General features: G+C 42.6%; 1 protein-coding gene across 2 annotated transcripts in view; it reads left to right on the forward strand.

Moving 5' to 3' along the window:
• Positions 1-14,202, forward strand: part of Cyp39a1 (cytochrome P450 family 39 subfamily A member 1) — a 74,475-nt gene that overhangs the window by 8,191 nt on the left and 52,082 nt on the right. For both annotated transcript variants that reach the window (XM_034521098.2, XM_034521099.2), the window contains exons 3-6: positions 2,942-3,116; positions 5,741-5,890; positions 7,682-7,772; positions 8,781-8,885. In XM_034521098.2, the coding sequence (XP_034376989.1) occupies positions 2,942-3,116; positions 5,741-5,890; positions 7,682-7,772; positions 8,781-8,885 (521 nt within the window). The remainder of the gene's footprint in view (positions 1-2,941; positions 3,117-5,740; positions 5,891-7,681; positions 7,773-8,780; positions 8,886-14,202) is intronic.

Consider the following 14,202-nt stretch of genomic DNA (forward strand, 5'->3'; position numbering starts at 1 on the left):
GCATAATCATAACTCTCAGCCCACAGACTGTTGTAAAGTCTTTGGGTCTTAGATTTATCCCTCTTCTCACAAGAAACAATGAAGACAAAAGGCAAATTCCTAACCCATTTCTAGGATCTGTTCCTGAAGACCCAGGAAAAAAAGAAACCCTTGGCACCTGAGCTGCAGAGCTCAGTCTGCATTGTCTTAATTCAAATGTAAATGCTCTTAATCTCCGGCCTGTTCTCTGAGGCCTGGCTAGGCCTGAACTGAGCAATTTTTTTTTAACTTTAAATTTAAACTTTAAAAGATATGTGTTGTATCTTTTTTTTTTTTTTATTAAGTTTGAGAGTTTCAAAAAATCTCCAACTCACAATTGAACTACCAACTGTAGCCAATGGAATACTGGCAGTTTAACTATATTTTTATGCTTCTTTTGTAACATATATAACCATAATTTTGAGAAACAAAACCAATTTTTAACGATTTAAGCAATCTATTTTCTCTAAAATCAACACCAAGTATATTATCTTTATGTTACAAAGTTTTGCTGCCAATTCTTACATATGAATACATGATAGTGCAGCTTTTAATATCTCATTAAAGAGACATTGTTCTTAAATCTTATCTTTATATATCTGGTTTCTGAATGACTCTAACCCTGAGTTACCAATCTTAAGCCAACCTTTTTTACCAAGGTTGTCAAACAGATAAAATCTGTTAAAATTTACTCTTGGGCCAACATCTCATTCCTATCAATCAATCCATCAGTGTCATCAGAAAGATCTCAATTTAATTTTATTTATACAAAATAGAACCTGAGCATTTCAGAATTATAAAATACAAATTATTTTAAAACATGCTTTAAAGGCAATCAAACTAGATAAACTAGATAAAAATGTTTTAGAAAGTAGCCAACAACAACAACAATAAAAACCAAAACTCTAGCCCCTGCCCTGATCTAACCTCAATTGATGTTGTAGAAGGTAGAGGAATATTTCTGTAAGGAAGTGTTTTAGAGAGACATCATGGTTATTCTGTTAGAAGAAATGTTCAAGAAGAGAACTAGTAGGGAGACTAGTGAATGTGCTTAGGATAAATAATTGTTGGCTCCTTGATGGCAGGTCCAGGCAAGAGGAGAGAGATACAGGTCACACCAGGTCTTTCAGGGGCTGAGCGGGAGGGTGAGTGTTTATGGCCCAAAAGAAACAGCAGGCCGGGAGTCTTGTTGAAGCAAAACGTTAACTTTACTGTATCAGCCTCTGGCTTACATAAACTCCAGAGCACAGGGAGGAGGAGTTTTGGAGGGGTGAGATGACATGGGGGCAGGGAAGGGTGACGGAGGGTGTGGGGTGGGTGACTGACAGGGCCAATGGCAAAGCTCTACATTAACAACAGCTGGTCAGAGGCAGGGCCAAACAGGTCTTGTTGAGTCACCCCGGTACGGAAGTGACTGAGATAGGTCCCAAAACTCGAGCCAGGTTCAGGTTTGTCCACAAGGCCCAAACTAGGGCCAAAATGGGGCCCAACAAACAATAGCATTCAGAGTTCTGAGAATTTTAGATACTCTGCATTTTCTTTCCTTTTTAAAATTTATTCTGTCCTTTATGGCATCCCAACCTCAGTCTCCCCTCTAATCCCAACCCACTCCTCCTCATTCGCTCCCCCATCCCCCAAAAAAGGGCAGGCCTCCGGGGGAATCAAGTTGCAGTAAAACCAGGCACCTCTCCCCACATTAAGGCTGGAGAAGGAAACTAAGTAGGAGGAAAAGCTTCCCCAAAGCAGGCAAGAGTCAGAGATTGCCCCCAGCCCCACTGTTAGGAGTTCCACAAGAACACCAAGCTACTCAACCATAACGTATATGCAGAGAGTCTAGGTGAGAACCATACAGGCTCCTGGTTGTCTGTTCACTCTTTGTGGGCCCCCAGGAGCCCCAGGATGGTTGATTCTATGGGTTTTCTTATGGTATCCTTGACACCTCTGGCTCCTATAATCCTTCCTCCCTACTCTTCATCAGGATTCCCCAACCTCCGCCCAGTTTGTCTGTCATCTCTACATCTGTTTCCATCAGTCACTGGATGAAGCTTCTTTGCGATAGGCACCAATCTACACATCATTAGGAATAATTTCATTATTTATTTATTTATTTATTTATTTATTTTTAATGTATGAGTACTCCACATGTACTACTGCCTGCCAAAGAGGGCATTAGATAGATCCCTTTATAAATGGTCATGAGCCATCATGTGGTTGCTGGGAATTGAATTCAGGACCTCTGGAAGAGTAGCCAGTGCTCTTAAGCACTGAGCCATCTCACCAGCCCCTGACTTTGTTTTTTCTGGTCATGTTTGTTCTATCCTCAGTTTCTGGGCTATTCATCCTCCTGTTCCTGGCCCTCCAGGCAGTGTCAGGGATGGGCTCTCACTTGTGGCATAGGTCTTGAGATGGACCACACCACATGAGTTGACCACTCCCACAATTTCTGTACCATCTTTATCCTGGCACATCTTGCAGGCAGGACAAATTGTAGGTATATAGTTTTGATGGTGTCCCAATCCCTCCACTAGAAGTCTTGCCTGGTTATAGGAAATGACTGGTTCTGGCTCCCTACCTGCCATTATGATGAGTCTTAGCCAGGGTCACCCTTGTAGATTCCTGGGAGTTTCCATTGTACTATGTTTCTACCTCATCCTAAAATGCCCCCCACCCCCAGCATTCTCTCCCTCCATCATCCACCCTTCAGTTCACCTTAGATATACCTTGAATGTAGATCTGGAGGAAGAAGGGCTAGAAAGATCATCCTATCATTCACTCATAGATGACCTTGCAAACAGATTTAATGATTTTATGTGCCAATGTCTATAATATATATATATATATATATATATATATATATATATATATATATATATTCCACTGAGGGATTGTTGCCTCTTTTGAAAATAGTTCCCTTTGTCTTTAGCATGGATTCCAAAGAAAATCTTCTTTGCACTGAATGAAAAACTATATATCTTGTTGAAAGGGAAGATGGGACCTCTCAACACACAGCACTTTACTGGGCAGCTGACTGAAGAATTTCATGATCAACTGGAAGGTTTAGGTACTCATGGAACAATGGACCTGAATGACTTTGTAAGGTAAATTGTAGTTGTTTTAATCTCCAGATACAAACCTGAAACAAGCATGTTGGATTTTAAAATTCACCTGGTAGATTAATGTACTCTAACCAGGCCATTATGAGATTTAAAAAAAAAAACAACTCATTTTAATTGTAATTAATGGGCAGTTTCTAGTTAAGCACTCTCAGTTGATGGTGAGCAAATCAACCAGCAGTCATTTGACAGACGCAAACTAATTTCCCCTTAGTGGTTGTAGCAATTACATTTTTGCCATATTGAATTCCTGCTCGTAATTGCCGTGGCTGCACCATTTGCTGCTTATTGTGCTATTAGGATAGCAAGACTTGAGAGGAAAGAGGAGAAGATGAACTCAGAAGTAGGTGAGAGGGACCCAGAATATGTTTGTGAGACTTAAGAAAAAAGCTCAGGGAAAGTCAGTGTGGGCATCAGGACCTTGAGGGTTTCTGAGAAAGAAAACAAGGGTGTAAGAGACAGGAGAGGAAGGGGAGTGATTCGGGGAGTTAGTGTGTTCACAGGTATCCTGTCCAGCAAGGCATTAAACAGGGGTCTGGGGAGGTCACCTGGAAGAGAAGATGGGGTGCAGGCTAACACAAAGAAAGACTGCTTGTCTATAGGCTGATCAAACCGTAATTTTCACTTTTTCACACAGGGGTTATATACACAAAAAGGCAGGATGTGGGGAAGGGGATGACACAGGAGCGTAGTGTTCAGGGGGAGTACAGATATCTTTCAGTACAGTGTGTCAGCTGGGTGAAGGTTCAGGGGACAGGACACTATGACTCCGCCTATAATTCACTTGTCCTAATCTAAGTTGGTACTATCTACCAAGGTCACCTATTTACAAGGTCTATGACTAGAGCCTGGCAACTATCTATCAAAGCTGTTTGTTTACAATAGCTTCTAGCCATCTGTTCTAGTGTTTTTCCACAGAGACCCAAGACTTTGTGGTAGCAGGCATGCATGTTAGGCCTACTGCTGTCTTCAAGCCTATGGCTGATTCTAGGGCTTCAGTGTATAGACAGAGATGCCCCTGACACACAGGCAGGCTCCCTGGAAAAGGTGAAGGTTGGGTATGGGGTCCATAAGAAACATTTTATACATAGATAGGTATTCTCTATATGTGTGAAAATTCACCACATGAGTAAATATTTTCATGTGTATAATGGGTCTCCACATGCACAGAAGGTTTTCACATGTATAAAAAAAAAATCCCTGCATGCATGAACATTCTCCACATGTATACAAAGTTCCCCACATGCACAAAAATTCCCCCACATGCATATCAAGTCTCCACATGAACAACTGAATTATCAAAGCTCTTTCTCACCCAAGTAGCATCCCAAGACTCTAAAGGTAGAGAGAATGAGCTGGAAGAAAGATATAAACATTCAAAGTCCCACCCCACAGTGATGTACTTCCTGCTGCAAGGCTCCACCTCCTAAAAAATTCCATAAGCTTCCCAAATAGTGCCACTAGTGAGACCAAGGCTTCAAATAGAGAAGCCTATAGGGGGCATTTCTCATTTCCTTCATGCCACAACCAGTAACATCAACAGATATTTCAGTAGGCAATAGTTTGAATGTGCAGAATTTTGTGAGAACTAAGGTAATTAATGGTTACGGTAACCCCTTTTTGCTAGTGTATTTACTGATACACACAAAGAGTGTCCTAGTTGTTTACAGTGGTATCCTCGTTGTTACTTTTTACTAAATCCATTCCTACTGAATTTCGCTCATCCAGCCTAGTTATGTATTTTTGGTTGTTGTTTTTGTATTTGTCTGGACCTAAAATACTTCTTTAGAATGGATTTTTAAATCTTTGGGCCTGGAGAGAGGGCTCATGAATTAGGAGCTCACTTGCTCTTCCCAAAGACCCAGGTTTGGCTCCCAGCACCTAGATTACACAGCTCACAATTGCCTATATCTCTAGCGACAAGGGGATCTGACCTACCTGATCTTCCAAGGCACTGGCATTCACATGCACATATCTTTATATGTGCTCAACTAGAAAATGCCCATCAATTAGAATCTGAATGAGTTGTTGGGTTTTTTTTTTTTTTTTTTTTTTTTTTTTTTTTTCCTCATAGTGGCCTAGTTAGAGTACATTAACCCACTAGGTAAAATTTTGAAATCCAGAGAAACATGCACACACACTTAATTTAAAAAAAAAGTTTTTTTTTTTTTTTTTTTTAAAAAGAAAGGATTTTTAACTCTTTAGATAAATATTGTTAAGTTTTAGTCATCCTTGAAGCACAGCTGGACATCCACCAGCAAATGTTAAAACCTGCGAATACCTTTTCCCCAGAGTTGTATCCCATGGCACATGACCCCCTGCTCAATTGTCATTTTAAGAGAATGCTGCCTTTGTATCTAGAGCAGTGGTTCTCAACCTTCCTAAGGCTGCTACCCTTTAAGACGTTTTCTCGTGTTATGGTGACTCCCAGCCATAAAATCACCTTGTTGCTACATCATAACTGTAGTTTTTCTATTGTTATGAATTGTAATATAAATAGGATATTTGAATCCCCGGAGGGGCCGTGACCCACAGGTTGAGAACCACCAACCCTGGAGCTTTTCCTATTGCCTGCTAGGTTGACTTCCCGAGTGTTTCTGTCTTTGCAGGCATCTATTTTATCCAGCCACACTCAGTACTCTCTTTATGAAAGGGTTGTTTTTCACAGACAAGAGGAAAATCAAGGAATTCTACCAGCAGTTTAAAGCCTATGATGAGGGCTTTGAGTATGGCTCCCAGCTGCCAGGATGGCTTCTGAGGTAGGGTACCGTTCTGTGATTGGTTCTTTTCAACAACTTATTTATATTGTTATTTCCCTCTCCGCTATGTGAGTGCACAGGTGTGCCCACCTTTGAGCATGAGTGTGGAGGCCAGAGGAGGACATCAGCTGTCCTGCTTTGTCATCCTTGACTGTAGGTTTTTTTGAGGCAGGGTCACTCACCATTTTGGCTAGACTGGCTGGTCATTGAGCCTCCCGACCTTCCTCATCTCTGCATGGAGGTTACAAACGCGCACTGCCGCGCTGGCTTTTACGTCATCCTGGTGATGTGAACCCAGGTCCTTAAGCTCACACATCAAGCCTTGTACTTTCTGAGCTACCTTTCTAGCTTTCATTTCTCTTATTTATTTTCTACTTTATTTTTACGTTCATGTAAGTATAATGTATGTATGATATATGTGGAGGGGGCATATACTGCACCTGCGGTGTGTATGTGTGAAGGTCGGCGGGTGGGTGGGGATGCTGGGTTTTGGCACTTGCCTCCCAGCTTGTTTTAGACAGGGTCTAAACATCTCAGCATAATTCAGGTTAGTTGGCCAAGCTTCTAGGGATTGATTCTGTTGTGTCCACCTCCCATCTCTCTGCTGGAATGCAGGGATTACACATGAATGCTACCACCGCATCCAGATTTTTGTAGGTTCTGGAGACTCAAACTCTTCTGGTCCTTAATAGTGTGTGGCAAGTGCTTTGTCCACTGAGTTCTAGTCCCAGTCATTTTCTTTCATATTTCTTTCTCTTCAGTAGAGTAACATGAGCTGAGATGGAAAGAAGCTGTTTCTGTGGACTTCTTTTTTGTAATGGTCATGGGAGGGGGTGCAGTGTTCTCACTACATGCAAAGCCTAAGCTGGCTCTGGAATTCATGGGCCCAGCTCATGGGGTGCTGGTTTTGCAGGAGTGCACTGTCTCACCAGACTCTATAGCCTGCTTATTTAAGTGTGTGTGTGTGAAGTGAAGGAGGAACAAGAAGAGATAGACTTCTTTCTCTCACTCTACTCTCTTTCCTCCTTCCTGCCTCCCTTTCTATATGTCCTCTCCCTTCCTTTCTGAAAAACAGTGTGTGTGTGTGTGTGTGTGTGAGAGAGAGAGAGAGAGAGAGAGACAGACAGACAGACAGACAGACAGAGAGACACAGAGAGACAGAGAGACAGAGAGACAGAGAGAGACAGAGAGACTGTGCCTTCTGGGTGGCAGAGGCAATCAAGTGTTTTCCAGTGTTTTATAAAGGCGCTAATCCCATTGATAAGGGGTTCATCCTATCATGAAATAACTGTGCTCAACACCCTGTTCTCTGATACCATCACCTTAGTGTTGAGATTTTCAGCATTTGATTTTGCAGAGGACCCAGATCACCTGCAGTGGGTGGTGGTAATAGCCAGAAAGGAATAAAATGATGATCACTCTTGGACTTGACTCGGCTTAGTCAACATATGGCCTCTGTGTTGGACCTTCACCCTGTCTCTCCTGGGACAGGCACATTGAATATGACCCAAGCAATTGGCTAACAATTTTCTCCTGTAATGGGAGTCCACTACGAATCTCAGTAGCTACTTTAAAAAAGCCAGTGAAATGTATTGTCTTGTCCCTCAGTTTTACCTGTGGTCTTATAATTCAGGAGTGAGCCTCTTTGGAAATTCTAACTGGAGGCCAAGAAGAAATCTGAGCAAAGTATTCCATTCTCAGAGACCTTCTGTTCCTTTATATTCTGGCCTGTCGCCCTAAACACCCTTGCAAGTCACTGCTTATATGATTTTTTTTTTCTTTCTTATACAGAAAGTGGTCAAAATCTAAAAGATGGCTCCTAGCACTGTTTGAGAAAAATATTGAAGACATAAAAGCACATGAATCTTCAGGCCATTCTGGAGTAAGTGTCCTCTTCCTTCACTAAGATATATATGGTGAACATAGGAATAGACAGTGATTATTACAAAACCATTTTTCCTAGGAAATGTGTGGGAGTGGATATGCCCAAGTGATACACTGGACACGCGTACATACATTACTTTAGTATTATTACCTCACAACATGAAGGCATTCTATTCTATAGGATAACAAAGTAGATGCTACAAACAACAACAAAATGAAACTTGGGAATTTTAGAATTTATTCTCACAGTAGGCTGTATCACAGGACACAATTACAATTTAACATGTATTTTATTGGCAACTCTACTAATTTACTGTCAATTTTTTATGATGTAAGAACCATATCATGGTTGTCTTTCTGATGAGGAAATCCAGTCCATGGAATAGTGAAGTGATTTATACACGATCATTCATTTCCTTATTAGTGAAGCCAAAGGCAGAAATACCAGCTAAGCTCTGCTGGAGATTGCGTTCCCCATTCCCATGATAACACCCAGTGTACACGTGCCTTAGAATGTAGACACAGTCTCTCTTGGATTAAAGACAACTGAATGATTCCAGGGTCATGGCTCAGTCTAGACAAAGTACTTAATGAGCGAGCCTGGGAACCTGAGTTTGGGATCCCCAGAATGCACATTAAAAAAAAAAGTCTGTGTGTAGAGACACCTGCCAGTATCTATAGCACTCAGTTGAGGTTGGTGGATTCCTAAAGCTCATTGGCCAGCCAGGGTAGCAGGGCTAAAGAGCTTCAGGCTCAGTGAGAGACTCTGTTTCAAAAAGAAAGGTGGAACATGATGGAGGAAAGACACTCAGTGTTGACCTCTGACCTCCCTGTGCACATGCGCTTGCACACACACACACACACACACACACACACACACACACACACACACTAACAAATGTATAGAATACCCGCAGAGGAAAAAAAAAAATAGAATGATTTCTTGTTTGTGGACATCAGTCTTTGTCACACAGTCCTGGTCTAACAATAGTCATTTCTCTCACAGACCCTCTTTCAGGCCATGTTGGAAATCGTGGAGATGAAAACACGTCAATACAGTCCAAATTACGGACTGCTCATACTTTGGGCTGCTCTGGCCAATGCTACTCCTGTAAGTACATGGGAGGCAACGATGCTTTATTTCATCTGCTTAGCTTGTGTGTGTGTTTTGTATTATTTATGGCAGTGAAATTGGATGTAAGAATTTTTTTTTTTCAAAAAGTGAATGCTTGATAAAACATGATTAACTGGTTCAGTGGGGGAAATGCTTGCCTCATGAGCTACAGGGCCAGAGTTCATGAATCCCGGTGGGTGTGGCAGGCTGCCTATAATCCCAGTACTTGAGAGGTTGAGACCCGAGATCCCTGGGACAAGCTGGCCAACTAGCCAAGCCTACTGAGTGAACTGTGGGTTCACTGAGAAATTCTGTCTCAGTGAGGAAGGCATCTGACATCAACCCCTAGCTTCTATAGATAAGAGTGTACATATGCACACATGTCTGCACACACTTATGCACAGAAACACATGCAAACACACCAGGCACACACACTCACATACATGTACAGCATGTACAGCACTCACATAGAAGCATCAAAACCCCCAGTCCCCGGCAACCTACCCCCAAATATTAAGGGGGCAAAATGTACATCCAGAGAGAATTCTTCCCCCTGTCATGCAACTAGCCCAAGAAAAACTTGCCCTCTGTGGTCCTCTGTGTACCGTTTAAAGACCCCTGACTGTTAGGCTGTATGTTCTGTGTGCTGTGCAGTTGGACAAAGCCTAGCCCCAGTTTTGAACCAAGGTGATGGTTTCCTATGGAATTGCTTATCTCCAGCCACAGTGGTAGCTATGGAAAACCTCTGTGTCTCTATTTCCTTTACAGGAAAAGGGGAGAGAAGGGGGAAGGGTGGGAGAGAATATGAATCTGAACATAAAACTTCTGACAGGGTCCTAGGCATGGGTTGCTCATTTGCTTACACAGTCTCTGTGAGCATCCAAGAAGATGCTCTAAAGATGCTCTAGTCAGAGTCCATTGAATGTGAGCTCTCCCTCTCCTCCTGAGTACCAATACTGCTTGCATTTCTTGGCCCCTCTGTTCTACAAAGTTTCTCTATAAATAGGGCTTGTGGCATTGAAATTCACTGCACATCTAAAGATTACAGGGACCTATAAAAACCATTCATTTCGATGTACTTGTTTTAGTAGACTAATTAATTTAGTCTTTGTTTTGATGTACAAAGTCTTGCTATGTAGTCCCAGGCTTCCCTTATAATTTTAATCTCAAGGGCTGAGATTATAGACAGGACACACAGTGTTGGGCAACCATTTCCGATTATTATTATTATTTTTTACTAAGTAATCAAAATAATGGGGCTCCTTAGGACATCTCTATCCATGTATACCATTGAACATGACTTATGGTCACCATGATTATCCTCTCTTGACCCTATTTCTACTACATTTGCTTCCTTCTTCCCAAGAGATTCCCATCTACATGTCTCTGACTGTCTGTCTGTCTCTGTCTGTCTGTCTCTCTGTGTATATGTGTATTTTCTTTTAAAGCTACTATGAACTAGCTGAACGCTAGGGCATCTATCTGCAGTTCTCTGCTTTGTCAGCTCTGATTCCTTTTGTTGGCTGTAATGTAAGAATGACTGTCTCTGGATTTGTGTTTGAGGAAATAGCAACACTCAGCCCATCTCTGATAAGTGTGGTCATCCCCCCCCCCCCCGTCACTCTTTTCTTTAACAACTAGAAATAAAACCAATGTGTAAGTATCACACATTTCTCCTTCCTGTTTCTGAAGGGGATTTCTAGGTTCCAATAACTCTACTTCTTTTAACCCATTGTAAAGAACACAGCACAGAGGCAGATATTCCGACACTGCTACTCAAACATGTGCCACCCATGAGAATCTGTATTTCATCAGGGCCACCCAAGTGAAGAACCTATGCTTCCCCCTACTCTACACGCTCTGATGTTCTTCTTTGACTCTTCTCAACTAACTGTCTGAGCTACATCAAAACTAAAGGGCAACTTCCCAAACATGCACACAACAGCCACAGTCAGAGGATTAGTTCTCAGGATCTCACCAGAAAGGTCCCCCTGAAGAAAGCCACACAAAGCACTATTGATCGGACACAGAGGTCTGTCCTTTGAGATTGGACCTGGCACTGGTCTGAAAAAACCGTGTTTGACACTGACTGAAAGATTCATCTTGCTGGACCTTCCTTGTTGGCACCTCCCAGAGGCAGGTTGAAGCATGAGCAAGAGACCTTGGAAAGGCCTTTGCATCAGATCTGAAGCCAGTTCCCATAGCTGGGTGACGGTGGGCCACATAGTCCTTTAACCTCTCCCAGCCTGCATCTGTGTCCTCATCTGACCTCCCTCCAAGGATGGTTGGGAGGATTTTCCTGGAAATAATAAAAAGTGCTTAACAGAATTGATGCTCGTTAATTCAATGTGCTGTACATAAAAACATCACCCTCATGAAATCAAAGGCTTCTTTCAATGGCCCATTAATAATGAATATAGATATAGATTGCCATGAGTCCCAAATGCTTGACTCCTGTCTTAGGTAGGTATCTTAGGGTTTTTCCATTGCTGTGAAGAGACACCACGACCAAGGCAACTCTTATAAAGGGCAAAACTTCTTGGAGCTGGCTCACAGGTTCAGAGGTTCAGTTCATTATCATCATGGCAGGAACCATGGCTCTAGGCAGGCATGGTGAGTTCTACATCTTCATCCAAAGGAAGCCAGGATTAGACTGTCCTCAGGAGGAGGGTCTCAAAGCCCACCCCCACACTGACATACTTCCTCCAACAAGGCACACCTCCTAATAGTGCCACTCCCTGGGCCAAGCATATTCAGATCACTACAGTAGGGTTTTAGTGCTGTGAAGAGGCACCATGACCATGGCAACTCCTATAAAGGAAAACATTTAACTGGGCCTGGCTTATAGTTCGGAGGTTTAGTCCATTATCATCATGGTGGTGTGCAGGCAGACATGGCGCCGGGGAAAGGAGCTGAGAGTTCTACATCTGGGTCAGTAGATAGCAGGAAGAGATAAATGCCACACTTCCTTCAACAATGCCACACATACTCCCAACAAGAACACACCTCCTACGGGTGCCATTCCCTATGAGCTTATGGAGGCCGTTTTCTTTTAAACCACCACATTCCACACCCTGACCCCATAGCCTTGTAGCCGTATCAAAATGCAGAAATGCATTAAGTCCAACTTTAAAAGTCCCCATATTAGTCTCAACCCTATAAACCTTCCAAGTCTCTTCTGAGACTCATGACAACCTCTTAAATGCAATCTCCTGTGAAATCAAAATGAAAAGCAGATCACATACTTTCAACATACAAAGGCACAAGATATACATTATCATTCCAAAAGGAAGGGAAAGAATCATAGTGAGGAAACACTAGACCAATGCAAGACCGAACACCAACTGGGCAAATTCCTAACTCTGCTTATGTCATCTCTGTGTCTAATGTCAAAGGGCTCCTCAGATCTCCAACTCTTTTTCCCCTTTGTTGACTGCTACACACTTCTCTCCCCTGGGCTGGTTCCACTCCTTGTTAGCAGCTTTCTTCAGTAGGTATCCCATGACTCTGGCATCTCCAGCATCTTGGGGTCTCGAAGGCAACCCAGGCTTGATCTTCACAGCTTCATGCAATGGCCTCTCTAGGCCTTCAGGCAAGGACACCCCTGACACACACCTCAGTGGCTTTCCTTAGTCATGGAGGGAGATTCCACAACTCTTTTCTTCTATCTTTAGCTCTAAAGTCAAAACCATGTGGCCCAAGCTGCCAAGTTTTGCTGCTTACTGATGTTAAAATATGGTCCCCTTGTTCAGTTATGTCTTCACTAGTTTTATGTTTTCAGTGGTTTCCTTTATTGCCCAAGTTTGGATGTCCTGAAACTTAGACCAGGCTGGCCCTGGACTCAAAAACCCACCTGTCTCTGCCCGCAGAGTGCCAGGATTAAAGGCTTAAACCACCACATCGGGACCTGTACTTTTAATTCCTTTTTACAAGTTGGAAGCTTAGGTGGGTGGGATCTTGCTCTGAGGTCATCACTTTTTTTTATTCTATTAAACATCAGGGTTTTCTTTCATCTGTTTTCCCCTTGAACACAGGGTTTAACTCTATTCCACTTCCTGGTACCTCTTTTCTCCTTTAATTGTACATTTTGTATTTTTCCTTGCTCATCTTGTTCCTTTTTATGATAGATCTTCATTAGAATGAGCCATAATAACCACACGACAGAGATAATTCTAGGCTGTTTTGAGATTCCCTCTGCTAAAGCAATTAATCCCAAGCTCTTCAATTTAGCCTCAAGCAGATTTTTTTTTTTAAAGCAAGGGCAGAAAGCAACCATATTTTCCAGCAAAATATTACAAGAAGTGTCTCTAGGCCACACACAAACACTTTGTTCCTCTGGAACATCACAAGCCAGGGTCCCACAGTTAAAATCATCATCCATGCCACTGTCTTCCGTGCTCCTAAGAGGATGGCTAATTAAGCCCCACTTAAAGGGTTCAATTGAATCTCAAATCCAAAGTCCCAAAGTCCATATTTCTCCAAACAAAAGCATGGTCAGGCCTATCACAGTAATACTCCACTTCTGGTATCAACTTCTGTCTTAGTTAGGGTTTTATTGCTGTGAAGAGAAGCCATGACCATGGCAACTCTTATGATGGAAGATAATTCACTGAGGCTGGCTTATAGTTCAGAGGATTCCATTGTCATCATGGTGGGAAGCCTGATGGTGTGCAGGCAGACATGGTGCTATAGAGGTAGCTGAGAGTTCTACATCTGGATCAGTAGGCAGCAGGAAGAGAAAGATGCCAACTGGGCTTGGATCAAGCATCTGAGACCTCATGCCTACCCCAGTGACACATTTCCTCCAACAATATCCCACCTGCTCCAACAAGGTCACACCTCCTAATAGCGCCATTCCCCATGAGCCACTGTAATCCATCAATGGCCAGGAGGGTCATGGCTCTATTCTCTTAGATTTTAGGATCACCCATTGCTAAAGAAGCCCTAAGAGCTGTAAGTGGTGGGTGGGTCATTTCCTGGCCCAGGTGGGATCAGTATTTCCTCTCTCCTACCTTGAAGCCCTTGGGACTCACAGCCTGTTCTTTACCTGGGATTGCTACCAGCCCACCAGGAGGCTTTGTTGTGACCTAGGTGTGTTTTGACAGACCATCTCAAGGTATTGGCCATATTTCATGAGATTATCTTGATGGAAAGGCCATTTCCTAATTGTAAGATGTTCCTGGCTAGAAAGTGAACTTTTCTAGAACATTTTTTTTTTTTAATAAAAAAAGTCAGAAATACCAACGCTGACTTTGGCCATTTTTATCTGCCGCTTCTCTGAAGTTATGACTATGCTCAGCAGCCATTGTGGCCC

This window comes from Arvicanthis niloticus, chromosome 17, assembly GCF_011762505.2.
Source record: "Arvicanthis niloticus isolate mArvNil1 chromosome 17, mArvNil1.pat.X, whole genome shotgun sequence".
NCBI classification, from domain to species: Eukaryota; Metazoa; Chordata; class Mammalia; order Rodentia; family Muridae; genus Arvicanthis; species Arvicanthis niloticus.